General features: G+C 27.6%; 1 protein-coding gene across 2 annotated transcripts in view; it reads right to left on the reverse strand.

Annotated features, from left to right (window-relative positions):
* LOC113553769 (sodium- and chloride-dependent betaine transporter) overlaps positions 1 to 17,003 on the reverse strand; it is a 79,246-nt gene that overhangs the window by 59,126 nt on the left and 3,117 nt on the right. For both annotated transcript variants that reach the window (XM_026957293.1, XM_026957284.1), the window contains exon 2: positions 3,436 to 3,726. In XM_026957293.1, coding sequence (XP_026813094.1) covers positions 3,436 to 3,716 — 281 coding nt within the window. In that variant the 5' untranslated portion in view covers positions 3,717 to 3,726. The remainder of the gene's footprint in view (positions 1 to 3,435; positions 3,727 to 17,003) is intronic.

Consider the following 17,003-nt stretch of genomic DNA (forward strand, 5'->3'; position numbering starts at 1 on the left):
ACAGGTATTATTACTTATTACTGCTTAAAGCTTATACAAACGTTATAATAATCACGATCACTCCCATAATAAACTTCCTCTATAATAGGAAAAGGGTAATGAAATCGAAAAGGACTTATCGGTTAACCTTGGATGCCGGTTTTCAGTGTTTACAACGCACTGTCCTTTATTTTCATTTCATTGCATAGTTCAGCTATAGTTTTCGAGTAATTAAAAATATTATGGCACAATTTTATGATAATAAATATCTTTGAGTCGCATTTATCTATGCAATACCATCATAATTTTCAGTTAAGTACAATATTTTTAAGAACTTTATATTTATATTTTATTTATCACAGATTCTATATTTAATGCTATAGTAATATCGAAACTGATATTTTACTATATACTTTTAGATAATTTTAGACACTTTTATACCATAGTTAATAATTCAATATAATTAACGAGTTATTCATATGACGTAGGTACGTGTGTCGTGTGATTAATTTATTATTTAATATCGACACACAATTTGATGTATCATAAAAAATATATTCTTTATATCCTATTATAATAGACTATAATTGTGGATTATATAATAATAAAAGTATTTTCGTTTATATAAATATTTTGCCAGAACTCAATTAGATTTTCGTTTGCAATAATTTCAGCTACCTACCTGTATTAACGTCATATTATTGAAGCTTAAATATACATTGTAAAACTGTATTTAAACAATTTATTTATATATATTCTATAGATAAATGTATCTACTTAAATTTTTTATTAACATAGTAGTTAGACCATTGGTCTAACCACAGTAAACATTTTATCGTTAAAATTATTGTGTGCTGGTTACTTAGTCCCCTTATAACGATGATCGATAAAGCTATTGACTAATGTATGAGTATGATTAAAAAAAACATATCCTGTCCCTTGATTCATGGACAATACGAAATATAATATGTGTGTACCTACTACCTAATGTACCTATTATTATACCTATCACATACCTTGTACTTAAATAATTCAATACACGCTATATGTTAGGACAGAATGATAAAGAAACACTTATATTCTTAATTTAACGTAAGTTAAATTTGTATAGGTACTATTATTTATATTCGTATTATAGATTGTCGATTTCGTTAATATTAAATTTTTACTGTTTCATTTACATACCTCAGACGATCAGAAAATGAAATTTATTTATTCATGTAATTTTAAAATATTATACATTCTCTTAAGGAAATGGGAATCGCTTGTGTAATACTGATGTCATTTTTGTCTAAAGTTACGCTTTGCAAAATATGATGAAACCTATTAAATATCAATACGCTATCTCAGGTTTATGCATCACTACAGTAGATGACACATTAGGAATATATATATATATATATCTCCCATGACGTACCAGTCACCAGATACCCGGTAACTGTAGAATATAACAGAAATATAGAACTACTATAAAAACTAAAAATCCCTAATGATGAATTGACATTAATCGGATTATGTATGTGAGCAATGGGCATGTGAGAACACTTACAAATTTGCAAGTCATAGTAGCTAAATAGTCTTCAGACAACTATATGCTTGCGCACTTAGATAATTTAGTATAATTTAGATTCAAAATTTAGCCATCAAACTTAAAGTAGACCTATTATTATAGTTATAGTAATTTATATGCATAGTTTAAAAAAATTAAATATTCAAATCATGAATCAATTTTATATGAAAGCTCAAAATAAAATAAGGTATAAAAATTTATGCTTAAACAAATTTACTATTTATTTCATTAAAAAAAATGTATAACTTAACAACATTTGTGTATATATTATAAACGTATTTGATTTGTGAAATTGATAAATTATATAAACTGGTAGACAGTATTGAATATAAAGAAATATTTTAGTTAAATTAGACGATAAGAAAATAGTGAACTTTTTCTAATAATGTATCATGTTGTGCTGTAGAAACGAGTAACATATTATACTAAACATGAGGATACTACTTATTACTTATACTCTACACAATACTTAATAATCTTTTGAATTGGGTCTACAGTTCTGCACATTTTAGGTAGTATTCATTCTGTCATAACACATGGCTATATAGCATTACTTGATGACCATGTCACGTTGGTCATGCATCCCAACGAAGTAATAATAATAGTATTAGTTTCATAAACAGGTAATTGATAACACACTATATCGTCTACATCACGAATTTCGTAAAAAAAAAATAGAAATATAGGTAATGCCATTGAATTCGATTTAGGTGACCTAGACTGAACGATTATACAATAACAGTGAACTATAAAATAAAATATAATGCAGTAATATGTAAATTATTTTAAATGTATAATAAAATTTAATATTTTACTGTATTCATCAATTTTACTAAGTGTATATATACATATATTCTTGCGTTTTTATTTAATAATTACAATAATAAGTTAATTTGTTTAAGCTAGTTTTTTTTAAAACATATTTTGCGAAGCATGCGATTATTGAATAATTGAAAACTTAAAACAACTTAACTATAATAAACAGTACACAATACTATATACTGGATAGTATAATATCCAATATATCGCGTCTAAATACTGTGAAACTTCCAACTAACGAACTTCCAATTTACGAAATTTTCTGTTTAACAAAATAGTTTTAAGCAAAGCCGTAACTAAAAAAAAAAATTAGGGGTCCAACATTTTTTTTAATATAAATGCTGAAAATTTTTAGTCAATAAACTATATATTTACCACTAAAATATTTCTACTTTTAAAAATTTCGAGGGAGGGGGTCCCGGACCCCTTGGACCCCTCACAGATATGGCCTTTGGTTTTAAGAACTATGATTTTCATTATTAATGGATAGATAATTATATTTAACGAATTTTTTTTGTTACTTATTCGACTTCATTACATGGAAGTTTCACTGTAATTTAATTGTCTTTGGTACCAATAAGTACTATGTTGTTAAGATTTATTGGAAAGAAGGAAACTCGTTTGAGCAACAAAAAATGTTCTCCCAATTTACTATAAACTATTATTTTTTTCTCTAATGTACTTATAGAAAGGAAATAACCACGTAAATAAAATTATAAAATTGTTTATCGATTTTACTTCATCAATATAATATAAATAATATAATGGTGTGTATTGTATCATAATGAAATGGATGGCCTATACTTTATAGTTTTTCAATGATACCTTATTTTTTAAGAGTTTTTTTTAATATTTTCAGATATTAAACATTTTATTTTTGCAATTTGTTTTTAGAATCGTTCTTTAAATCTGAATGAATTGTTTATCGTTTATGTGTACTACGGTGACGGACCTCTGATATATAATAAATATTAATATTACCTTAACATTATTGTCTTATTAGAAACGTCTGAACTACAACTCTATATTTGTATACTTATATTTTGGAGGTTTGACGAAAAACTCACTTGTTATCATTGTCGTCGCGGTCGTCACGGTCGTTGACGGTAACCGGTAGTTGATGTGCGTCGCCGATTGACATAGTCGACAGCCTAGCCAGGTTCAGATAGAGCAGCAACAAGTTGGTAGCCAAAAAAGCAGTGTGCACATCTTCAGACAGAGGAAGTGGGGGATATTCATTGAACAACGACGGTTCAAAGTGGTCTTCTACTTCATTTCCTTGTAAATGGTCAATATTACTACCACAGCCACCACCGGTATCATCGATTGTTGAAGACAACCCCAGCATATTTATATAACTAAAGACAAAAATTAAAAAAAAAATTAATGAACTCCAATGTAATAAATTGTAAACTTAAAACAAAACAAAATGCACACATATTTTTGATGACGCGTGGTCTGTCGAACAATAAGGGTCATCAGTCACCACAACACATTATGATTTTATATATTATAAGGTAAAAAACCGTTACGTAAACACGTCGTACTATATTGAATATACTAAAAAATAACTTATGAAATAAACTATGTGTATTTAAATCGTGATTGAAAATTTTGTGAAGAACTAATGAACTAAATCTAATTTACCTTCTCTATCATGTAACAAAATACACAATCCCTGGCGATATTTCCCAGAGTTTATTATTATTAAAACATTTAGAACAATTAAAAATATAATTAAACATAATAACTCTTAAAATATATATAAAAAAAATGTCTACTGCTAATTACCATTATTAATAATTTCAGTATTATCAGCTTGATATAAATGATTTTATATATTATGTATAAAAAAAAAAAATTACACATGTAGTTCTTTTCTTTTTTATTGTACTTCATAAAACTTTTCATATAAATTATAAAATAACTTATAGACCACCGCCCTCTACACAATCGTGTTCGCGGGACTCATTATTAGTGATGGAAAATGGATAGTGAAAAACTAGTATGTAGAATGTACTACTGCGAAACGTCCTCATTAAAAAGTAGTATTATCGATCAAAATTGACTGTGACCAATTGCGCGGAGAATTGAATATATAATTTGTAAAAAAAATAGTTGAATGTTACGATTATTACAGGTATATTCACCGAACACGTCACACATAATCAAACACACACATAATATATTTATGTAGGCATGTATACCTACCAACGAAGACGCTAATATAGCTTTGATATACATAATAATAAATCACATACCTATAACTGTTATTACCTAACTATAGTAAATACTAAATACTAAATACTCTATCGTACTTGCGTCAATAGTATTACAATATATACCTATTTATATGTCCCAAACGATTTTTTTCCCATATCAGCACTTGGGATCTGAATATCATAAGCCATTGAGGTATTACGATTTTCATATGCTTAGTCGTTTAAGAACATTATTATAGCTGGTGTGATAAATGACGTATGAACATCGTCATTTAGTTCAAATAAACCTTTGTTCTATGAGTTCTACGTTTTTATTTTACTATTTTTTCTACACTTGAAGATTTGTATTTATAAACCAGCAACAATAATTCATTAATTTAATCTTCTAAAACACATTGATATATTTATATAAGTATATTAGTATCACGACATAGATTTCTTACTAAACCTTAAATAATTATTTTATTTTCAAGTGTTTCCTTTTATTAAAATTAAACTTTAAAGTATATCGTAGATGAACAATTTATCACCAAAACTATAATAGGTATTACATCCAATAGCTAATTGCATAACAATTTCGCTCTACCTAATATAAATATATTTTTATATTTCAAAACAGAAAAATTAATAAAAATAAAAATATATTTATATTTAACAGATATTCGTATAATTTTCAATAAATTATACTGAACGGAATATTACGAGTAAAAAGAGTACTTCTGAAGTTCTGATATATGTATGTACCGCGTGGTTATAGACGTCGGACATTATACATTATTAATTGTGAAACGTATAGTCACATATAGAAGTTCTGTTTCTAATCATACTACTCAATGTAGTAGACACTTGTTTATTACTTATAAAACATTTTATATATTGTACGTAAATTGTCTATCTAATAATAGATACCTATAAATGTACCTAAAAATATAACTTAATTTTATGGATTGTGTATCGTGATAAATCTTATAAGTTACAACATAAGATATTGTAATTATTTATACTTTATTAAGAATTAAAATAGGCAGACTTCTCGAGAAAAATAAAACTGTAATCAGTTTTATACTAATTACACATGTCTTTATGAGTATACATTTTTGCAGGTATATAAATAATAAAATACTTAAAATATTTTATATTAGTTGATTGTTAAATCTACAAGTTGTAATTAATATTGTACGCATAATTAAATTAGTTCTGTTTGAATTTTCTGCCATCACCAAATTTTATCAAAAAAACTTTAGTTTTACGCTCGTATATTCACTGTAACACGTGTGGTGCTCTATTATATTATGTACTTATTTGAAACCATATCAAACGGATAATAAATCGTACTATAACATTTGAAGAAACACGCAAATAAGTGCAAGCATTGGAACATTTTCTCATGGTCACCCCGAAACATTGAACTCGATTGTGCCCCTCGTTATTTAATTAATATAACCATGTCGACAACCGAAATTTCGGAAAAATCTTAACGACGATGCGCGTGGTCGCAGTAAATATATACATGAATAACACAATAAATAAACGCTGCCATGTTTCGATCGCTAAAATTGTGTAACCACAATATTTATATATAATATATATAATAATAATATATAGATACCAATATGTACGTACGGTTATGGTAATTTACACGGTGAATTATTTATGGCAGCTGTGCCCTACCCGATTAAGTATTTAGGACCGGTTCGCTTCTCCGTATGTCTATTATATACATATTACTATATAGGTACACATTATATTATTATACTCCCGCCGGATAAATGAGTCATTGCTGCAGCTATTGCTCCGAAATTTTGCACGCTAGACGCGGACAGGCGATAAAATTATGCTTCTATCGCGGCGCAACGTCTCGAAAACTATACAGACGTATTATGGTGATACTACAACTACACAGTATATGTAAGTGTATATCAGGTAAGTATGAAATGTACATCCTCTTTGATCACATCCTTTATTATTCAATTCGCCGATTATACAGTACATACTATAATATAATTTATACAAATAAAGTGACGTACTCGCAAGTTTTGAGGGTTAGAAGTAGAAAAATAAATACCAAAATAACAAATATCTATAACAAAAAAAAATTTTTCTAGTAAAATTAGGTATTAATATTCTTTTTATTTTTTAATTTATAATAAAATGTTAAAAAATATAATTAGAACTAAATAGAAATTACTAATTATATATTATAATATAAATTATTTTATAAGACAGTAAGAGATCCCATACTATATTAATTGCATAGACTCTCAAATATCTAGCGCGATTATGCATTCTTTAATGCATATTTTCATTATACATATTATAATATATGCGGGGCTCTATAATAATATTATTTTTATTATTTCTTATGTAGCTTTGTAGAGGGGAGAATTCCAAAACTACCTTATTGCCCAGTGATGAATATACCAGCGCACCTTTCTTGGCACATTTGTATCAGACCGTATCATGTCAACGACAACGGTCTGTGCCGAAAAGTCACACACTCCCAGAAACGTGTGTCATTTATATAGCTATATTATTTTGTATCTATATACATAAATTATTATATTATATTGGTATACAATTTTTATAATAAGTAGCTACAATGAACAGTGTATTTAGGACATTAACATTTTTATTAAAAATTTCAGAAATAAAAACAAATTACAACAAAACTATCTGCTTATCATATATCATATTATATAGATTATTCGGTGCAATTAAAACGAAATTGTAAATATATATCATATCGCAGTATGCGTCACACGCCCATGCACAAGTACTTTATTCAAATTATTTTTTATCTTTTAATGTACTGGCCGTATACAATGTACATGTGTAATACGTAAACTATAGGTATACATTACATTTTATAATATATGATAATTGATAAGAGTTTAACTAGTTTAAGTATAGATGAAGTATACGGGCTTTGAATATTTATGTTTTGTAATAATATGATGGGGTCGGTAATTTAAATTTGACTACGAATGCTCGGTACTAAAGAAGTAAGTTTTGAATATAGAAACTTACCATCTACAAATAGACGTGATGCCAAAACAATATACGAACAAAAAAATAATACTAGTTTCAATAATTTAAAAATTTACTACGAATTTCAGCGAAAACCCGTAGAACTAATTTTACTTATTTTCAAGATTATAGGGTATGACTGTATGAAACATCTAAAAATTAGTAAGAATATACTAATATATACCTATCTATTAAAACAATAATACATTTCACTATTTTACTGTTGTTGTTTGGAGGTAAAAAAAATTGTCCTGTTTAAAAATTTGACTGCCCCATTTTAAAACTGAAATGGTGTCCTAGCTCAATGGACTATATATTTATTTATATAATTTAAGGAGAACAATTTGTATCATTTACAGCGTGCAGCGTGCTCGAAGTGATTTGTATTATTATATTCACGTTGACAAAAATTAATTCTGAATCCGAGTATCTTAAACATAAATACATAATGGTAGATTACAATGCTATAAATTTATAATGATATCGTGTAATCGCACACTATACAACGCGCACGTGTGGCTGCACATCATTATCTGTAATAACCTTATAAAACATAATAATTGAATAAAATATATATATTAGGAGGGCTGCGTGTAAAACCTGCGAGTTGCGGTTTATTTGTATCATTTAAATATATATATTTTTTACACATATGTGTATTGGTTAATAGAACAATATTATTTCAACGTACAGATATCACTCACCACATCTATTCTCTATTTTATTACAATACAAATATCGATTTAAAACGATTGTAATATCACGAACATAAAAAAAACGACAAAATCAGTTGCTTAAAGACAATATTTTAACAGTCACACAATAAGTAAATTTATATCCGAGCAGATATAAACAATAAAATAGGTGTATAAAAACTGTGACGGCTTTATGCACCGTGATTTAATGCATATTTAATATTGATATTATGTATACCTTTGTTATTGGTTAGCAAAAAACCTTGAAAATGCGGAAGATCTCCCGTGGATTAGTGAGTAATTCAGAGGATACACCTAGCATATCATCTTTTAGTCTTATTATAGGATAGTGTACACATGACGTAAATAATACACGTCTACGCCTGATCTTTTTATGGTGTGACCAGGTGAGTACAATTACAGTTTATATCCAACTGTTTGTTCATACTATACAATAGGAGATTAATATAGCATTGGATTTCAATAAGTTTTAAAGTTTTACCAAAACAACATTTCGTATACACACAAAGATAGTATAAAGATATTAGGCCATTTTAAGATGTTATATGCACACAAAAAGGTTTTTTATATTATGACTTCGCAGAATATTAGATACACAATAAGTTTTATAAGCTGAAAGGGAAAACTGTGCTTAGGTTTAAATAATCTATGTACGCTGACCAGTGACCGGCTGACATGTATTATTTTTCAAATAACCGCCCCTAAACGTGGATATTTATAAAATTGACAATTATTAGGTAATTTTTCGAAGCCATACATATATCATCATACCTAATTATAGTAAGTGTATCTGACATTTTTAAAAGGTATCTATATTAACATTTAAAATAGCTCCTAAGTCATACAGACTTAGATTTAAGTCTTAGTCTATATTGTAGAATATATACGAGTATATACGAATATGTTCTTTAAGATCCTCATTTATCTATAGATTAGATGATATAATAGTCGGTCTTATAATTTGGCCACCTACTTGTTATACTTGTCAAACAAAAATTATTATGTGATTATGATATTATACGATTTTACGAATGTGATTTTTTTCCTGTTTATCTATTCGAAAATGAATATATATTTTAATATAATCTAATTATTGTCGACCCATATTTTTCTTTTTATTCATTATTACCATTATCCTGAATAGTTCTTTTAAATATATTATTAAAATGTCACATAATGTAGTTAAATAGATATAACATATTAAGGTGCATGGTGTGTGTGTTAGGCTAAAGTCGCTAATAGTGCTGCAGAAAATCATAGTTGGAGTTGTTAGCTTTCGGATGGGTGACCACCCAGGTTCTTAACGAAAAAGCCATATTAGTTAGATTTAGGATTAAAATTCTTAATATTCATCAAAATAATACGAGAAAACAAATAAAGAATTAGAGAAAAACGGGAATTCTTAGGCAAACCTCATTTTTATCAAAATTAGTTTTTTTTCGCTATTCGATATACAATGACACTTTCACAATGTTTAGATTAATTTGAAACTATTTATTCCACGTATTACCACAAAGCTATATATATTCTTCATGTTGACCAAAGCTAAAATTTAATCAAACCAAAATAAATACATAAAATCTTCCGATTTTGTATATTTATTAATTAATAATTTATTTAAATGAAAAATACTTATATTATTTAAAAAATAAAAGGATTTTCATATTAAGAATATTTTAAATATTTATACAACCAACCAATCAACGTTTATCACAATACAGACTAAAATCCAAACACTAAGTACCAAACACAAAGAATGTATTAATAAATAAGCTATAGGTATGTACTTAGTCTGATTACATTATTATATTGTAATGCCTATTGTATGTTTTAAAAAAATTATTCAACACGTCATCTTTTCAAACAATATCTAGTTTTAAAGAATAAAGTAATATAAGATTATGGATCACAAATATCACAATACATTTACAAGTCATTTTATATTTATATGCTGTGTTTGGATTCATTTATGCTTTATGTTTATTTTATAAATCAACAACGGAGTTGACTTTCTTAAATACATAAATTACAATACATTATTACTAATAAATAATACTTATAAGCTAAATTTTTTTTTAAATGTGAATTTTTCACTTTGAGAGGCTTATACTAATAGGCTATACATTCTATATTAAAAAAAATATTTCAGAGCTTTTAATCTCTCACAAATCACATAGCATTATTTTCAAGCAAATATTTACAGTTTTATCAATATTATTAATGTCGTACTATTTACGTAATAAGTTAAAAGAACTTAATTGAAACTATTACTACGCTGTATTACATATATCTATTCAATATAAGCTATTTTCAATGTACCCTGAACTTGGTAGAATTACGAAAACTTAAAGAAAAATAAATTCGTAAGTAATATAATGAGATTTCCTAAATTATTTGACATTCTAGACTCCGATAACAATTAAAGAGATCAAAGCTAAAAAAATGTAAAATATAATATAAAGTACTCACAGGTTACAGCTATTGTCTCAACACTTTTAAATTTTAATTCTCAGCAATTTCCTCGTTTTATATTAGGATTATTTGTAATAGTTAACAACTAATTATTTATTTTAGTATTTTGAATATCGGATGATGCGTAAACCTGCAACTGTTTATATTATCTTATAGTTATTAAATTTTTATTAATATGCAGTATACGCGCTGCCCGGTAGGTATTACAGTCCGGTCTTTCCTCGTGAAACACATGGTTTGCATAGTGACTCAATCATGTTAAGGAACTACTAATGGGGTCATTCACAATACGTATATTATTATTACATCCCAGTACAGTTATAACCGACAACCTTGCTCAATGCCACGAAACGTGGGTAATACGGTATGAATATAAATGTATAATGTTAATATGCTTCGTCTTCCCCTCAAAAAATTCGAAAATATTATGATTTATTTATTTTTTTACGTATCACGATTATTATTATTGTATTATAATATGTTTTTTGTTATGGTGAATGTGTGGATTTATGTATGTATATAACAACATTTGCATGTATATATATTTGAACGTGTATGCGTGTACACTGAAATAGTATAATATATGAACATACGCAAGTGCTATTCGTCTCCACACACGGACGCACACTTTCTCACGGATTTCCTTAATTTTCTTCGTGCTCCATTGTTCATAAGTCGGTGACGGTGGCGGAGACTAGGTCACACGCAATATAAAAAAAAAACGAAAAAAAAGATCTGACGACAAACACAAAGAATATTATATAGTATACATACATATTATATATAATATACGAAGGAAAAAATAACCATGTATTGTTTCCACGTTATTTTTTCGGTTATAACTGTAATTACGAGAATCGTTATAGTTTTGTATGACCTCGGTGACGCGGCTTGGCTGCGAAGGGAAAAAATAGCAACAAGTATATCAAGTAATCGGGTCAAGGGTTTGAATTTTTTGCGAAACTACAGGTCGAAGGACCTGCATAAAACGTGCATTTGAGAAAGAAACGATTTTCACGTACTCTGCGTTCGTGCATAATGACTGGTCACTATATGCAGCACAAGTCATCTGTAGATCCTGTATAATGTTAACCACGATTACAAAATTTTCTAATATGGACAACATAATAATTATGTTATATTGATAAGTTAACTGTAAAATTATTATTATTGTTAATATTTTGGGATAGTAATAGAAAACGTCTAGTCAATTAGGTACTTAATTAAATCTATTAATAAAAATTTCATTAAGTATGTTTAGATGTTTAATTTTTTTGAGATCAAAAATAAATACAATTATATTGGGTTAAAATCTTGTGCTATACCGATTTTATTTTATAACTTGAAACGATATTTACTTAGGTATAATTGTGAATAAAATATTCAACATTTTAAGAAAATACTCAAAGCAATGTAAAAAGAATGTAAGTTTTTACTAATCTTAGTATACCCATCAGTCCTACCACACAATATAAAAAAATGTTTAAATATAACTTATAAACACATTAAACAAAGAGTATCGTTGTCATACAGGTAACAAAAAATAGATTTAGCACCCTTTGTTTCAACGTATACCTAACGTTATACTACGGATTTCTAATGTATTTGACCTCGACATGTTTTTAATTCATAAGCTTCGCCAAAAGGTTAATGTTTAACGGATGTTTGTAATATTTTTTCCATTAGCTCTGTCATCTTATTGCGATTAAAATCTAGAAAACGTACAACAATCAATCAAACCGAGCGGCTTAAAATTTAAATACCTATAATATTATTATACACCATAGTTATTTTTTTACAATGATCTCTACAACACAAACTGCTTGCGCGTGTGTAAATTATCGTTCACTAACGCCGTATTATGGTTCCGTAAAATAATATTATGTTTTGATAATAATTAAAAAAAATTATCATTCGACAATTTATTTAACGCTCCACTATAAAATGTTTTATAGACATGATATAAAAAAAAAACCGAATCCCCTATTCTAACTGTACATAACTAAGATAATATTACTTCATAATTAACACTATTGCATAAATGTGCATATTATTAGTATACCTAGTATATTGTGGCACAAAAATACACTATTTTATTTTATCGCAGAGTAGTAACTACGCACACACCAGAAATGTCGTACCTATAATATATAACAATTTAAATCGTTTGTGAATATTTAAATATTACATAATTATTTGTTTCCATGTGTGCATACATTTATATATGTACTTACATTATACATTTATAGTATTTATAGTTTATACATATTATATCACAATAGTTGTATATACAGGTGCTTATGATGCGTGTAGTGCATATAAGCATTTGTTAAGAGGGTAATAGATAAAAGTATGCAAACATATTATCATCTCCCTCATAAATAAAACCAAATTACGCCACTGCTCCTAAAGATATACTTTACAATTTACAATATTTACTACCGATGTTGTTATAGTTAATAAGTTATAACCAGTACTCATAGGAAGAAATCCACGTACAAGTCAAGTGATTCTTACTTTTTAAGCATTTATGAAAATTTTACATCCAAAAACAAATGCGAAATGGGACTAATTATAATGATTTTAAACTAAAAAAATATTTTATTAATTTAAGTTCATTAAACTCGATGAAGAAATAGGTTCAATATTAAATCTATATGGTTTTTAAATTATTTAGTAGTATATTATATAAGTTGTAATCGTCAAAATATTAGCCAATTAATAATTATGTATATTAAGTATGTATAATTTTCTTACATATTATTAGTAAAAAAATGTTCTTTACTCCTAATTCCTATAATAGACTATTAAGCAAGAACATTTTAATAAATAATGTGAATTGTTTATTATATTTTTTTTTTATATATACAACGTTCATTAAGATATTTATATCTTCACTAAGGGTCATATGATTGCCAATATTTAATATTATACACGTTAAAAATTATAATTATAGATATAAACATATTATGTTTACAGATGCTTAAGCATTTTATTATTAATGATTTGATAAAATGATCAAAGTAGAGGTTTCAAAAGACTTTATGTGAACCTACCACTAGATAGCGTTGATAATACCAACAATTAATATAGGGTAAACAAAATCAACGGCGTGCATCGTGCTGCTCATGAAACCTTAACGCAATAACGCATATAACACTTTCGCAGTCATGCATGTGTACATATCCAAGCATAATTCAGCATAAGTATAAAAATGAATAACCATCAGAAATACTAACACATTACATATTTTATTATTATAACATCAATTAAATTCGGCTATACGTTGGTTTCTACAATATAATTATTATTAAATTAATAATTTATTATGTATCATTATTATTTGTTTATGAGCCGTTTACTATTGAAACTGCAGTTCACGTTATGAAGAAATGAAGAACGCGAATAAATCTTATTACGTACATATCTAATCCTAGTGCATCGTGGATCTGATTATAACAGTGTAACTCATATAACCACACATAACATAAATATATCATATATGGATAACCATAATATGTTGAATATGTTATACAAAATATAATTACATATCTACTGTTTCGAATCAAAATATAAACAAGTTTCAGTTGGGTCATGTTTACTAAACATACTAGGACGTGATACCTAGTATGGTCGTTCGAGTACAAATGTATTTCAGAATATTATAATGTTTATATTTGTGTAGGCAAGTAACTATAAAGTATAAAGTACCTAAACATTAAGTTTTACCTAGGCACCTAGACCTAGCCAATAATGCTTAAAGGTAAGAAATTAGTACAATACCTATAAAATAATAAATGCAACTATATAACTATGTATACAATAAAAGATGAATGTTATACCCGAAATTGGACTTAACTAGTTCACCTGAATACCTAATACCTGTAATAATAACTATGTAGCCGCGTAGGTAATTATTGAAATGTGTAGTTGTATAGATATCTATTCAGATAAGGCTGACTAGACTGGAGAGTTTAGTTACATACCTACTAAATATTTGTATGAAAATATTTTACAAAATCATTTTTTTTTTTTTTTTTTTTTAGAAGAGGGGAGGGCTAGATAAACTTTTATACAGCACCTACATTAATTTGCGAATGCAATTAAATATAAATTCATACAAATTCCATAGGTAGGAACTAAGTATTTACAAAAATAAATGTAAATTAATCCAAGTAGTTGGCGCTATAGGTAAAAGTATATAATATATAATATTAAGGAAAAATTAGCAAACAAAAAGTTGTGCAGTTGGTAACGCAAAACTTAAAAAGTTTATCTAATGGAAATAAATTAAAAAGGCGAAAACCTAAAAAAATTTGAGTGGTTCAATATTGTCCTACAATGTACTTATTTTACTAGGAAATAAATTCGCTAATATAAAATTATATAATTTCGGTAACTTACCAACAAATTCGTTAATTATATTTCATATCTGTTATATGACCGTACAACTAATTTATAAGGGTGACTTCTTCAGCATGGTACGTGTATATATAGAAGAATAGAAGATAAAGCGACGAGTGACGACTGACGAGTAAGTTTTCTTTAAACCGCCTCGTGAACAATGAACAATATCGCGATTACTGCACGCGAATGCTTATAATGTGGTCCGCGAATTACGATAATCGATAGTTGAATAATTTATACCACGGTCCAAGACAACCATTAATTAGTACTTAGTAGTTAGGTAAACGATTTGCATTAAGGGGGATTTCCAGTGGACCGTTCGCGTGTACGCACACGTTTATTGTACCTACACACTCGTAACATACGTACGATTGTACATACAGGCCCTTCTTGAAAAATACTCGGATGAGCACGGTTAAAATAAATATTTTTAAATTTGTGATTGCTGTTATCGCCCAAATTAGACTGTTCACTGAGTGTTCAGTGTTCGGACGGAAATAGTTAAAATAAATTCAACTTCATGGTATCGTGGTTATACGTCGTGTAGCAAGAACGTATAAACTCTCTGGTATACCAAAAGTTTACCGTGTATACCAACCAATCACAGAAAAGTATTTTCATGCACGTACACGTATGTAGTGAAAACCCGCCTTTACTCGCGAGCATATACCTATAACGGGCTATATTTTTGGTTGGTTAGTTTTGAAGAAAACAGTGCCTGCCAACCGTTTTCTCTACGACCAGTCACCAACATTTTCCATTTGATTCTCGACTAGTCTCAGTTTACGCGTTACTGTGTTGTGCAACAACATTTCAGAGAAATGATTCCTGTATATTATATATATTAACAAACCTCTTTAATTCCAGTCCAACGATACACTTCTAATTTTTCTAGAGGATTTCCCGAGAATGATGCCTCAAGATAAAACATACTTCAATCAATCACCAATCGACCAGTCTTATCATTAGTGTAAATTATTCACAAGATCCTCGTATTAGGAACTAATCATTAGGTTATTAACATATACTGCAGTTACACTATACATAACATACTATATAATGTAGCATATTTATTAAAGAAATTTGAAATACGTATTTAAAATAATTTAAGTTGGAAACTTCAAAGTGAAATCTACTAAAAGATGTCACCAGTTTAAATACTGGGTAACAACTAGGAGGACAACTACCTACACAATCGTACGCGTACTAGTTTATATACTCATATCTTCATAAGTCATAATAATAATTATATTCAATAATAATGTTACATGTTTTGGGAATTTTCGAGAATACAGTTTATTTTTAAATTATACAATATTTCTAAAACAACTAAAAATGCTTTTTTTTATCTATTAATGGCGGGTTGCATGAAAAATGGATTAATTAATGGTTCAATAAAATGTAATGTTGTAATGAACCAATCATGGGCCACTAAATCATGTTTAATAGACCTTATTAAATGTTAATTAAATTTTAGTGATTGTCCATGTTAACCGGTACTAGTGTATCTTATATGTATTGATGTTAAAAGTTTGTATGGATATTAAATCCGATAGGCATACATTTGAGTAAACCCTTTTAGTAAAATAGTTAAGTGACATATAAATTGTATACTAAATCATATCAGTATTATTAGATTATTATTATTTTAGTTGTCAACGACATTCGATAAGATACGAATCCACGAGGCGAAGGATAAAAATGTCTCAAAACAATAATAATAATTATAATTTATTCAACTCAACTTAGGTAGGATACATCATAAACATAAATTAATTTAAATGGTAATAT

This window comes from Rhopalosiphum maidis, chromosome 4, assembly GCF_003676215.2.
Source record: "Rhopalosiphum maidis isolate BTI-1 chromosome 4, ASM367621v3, whole genome shotgun sequence".
NCBI classification, from domain to species: Eukaryota; Metazoa; Arthropoda; class Insecta; order Hemiptera; family Aphididae; genus Rhopalosiphum; species Rhopalosiphum maidis.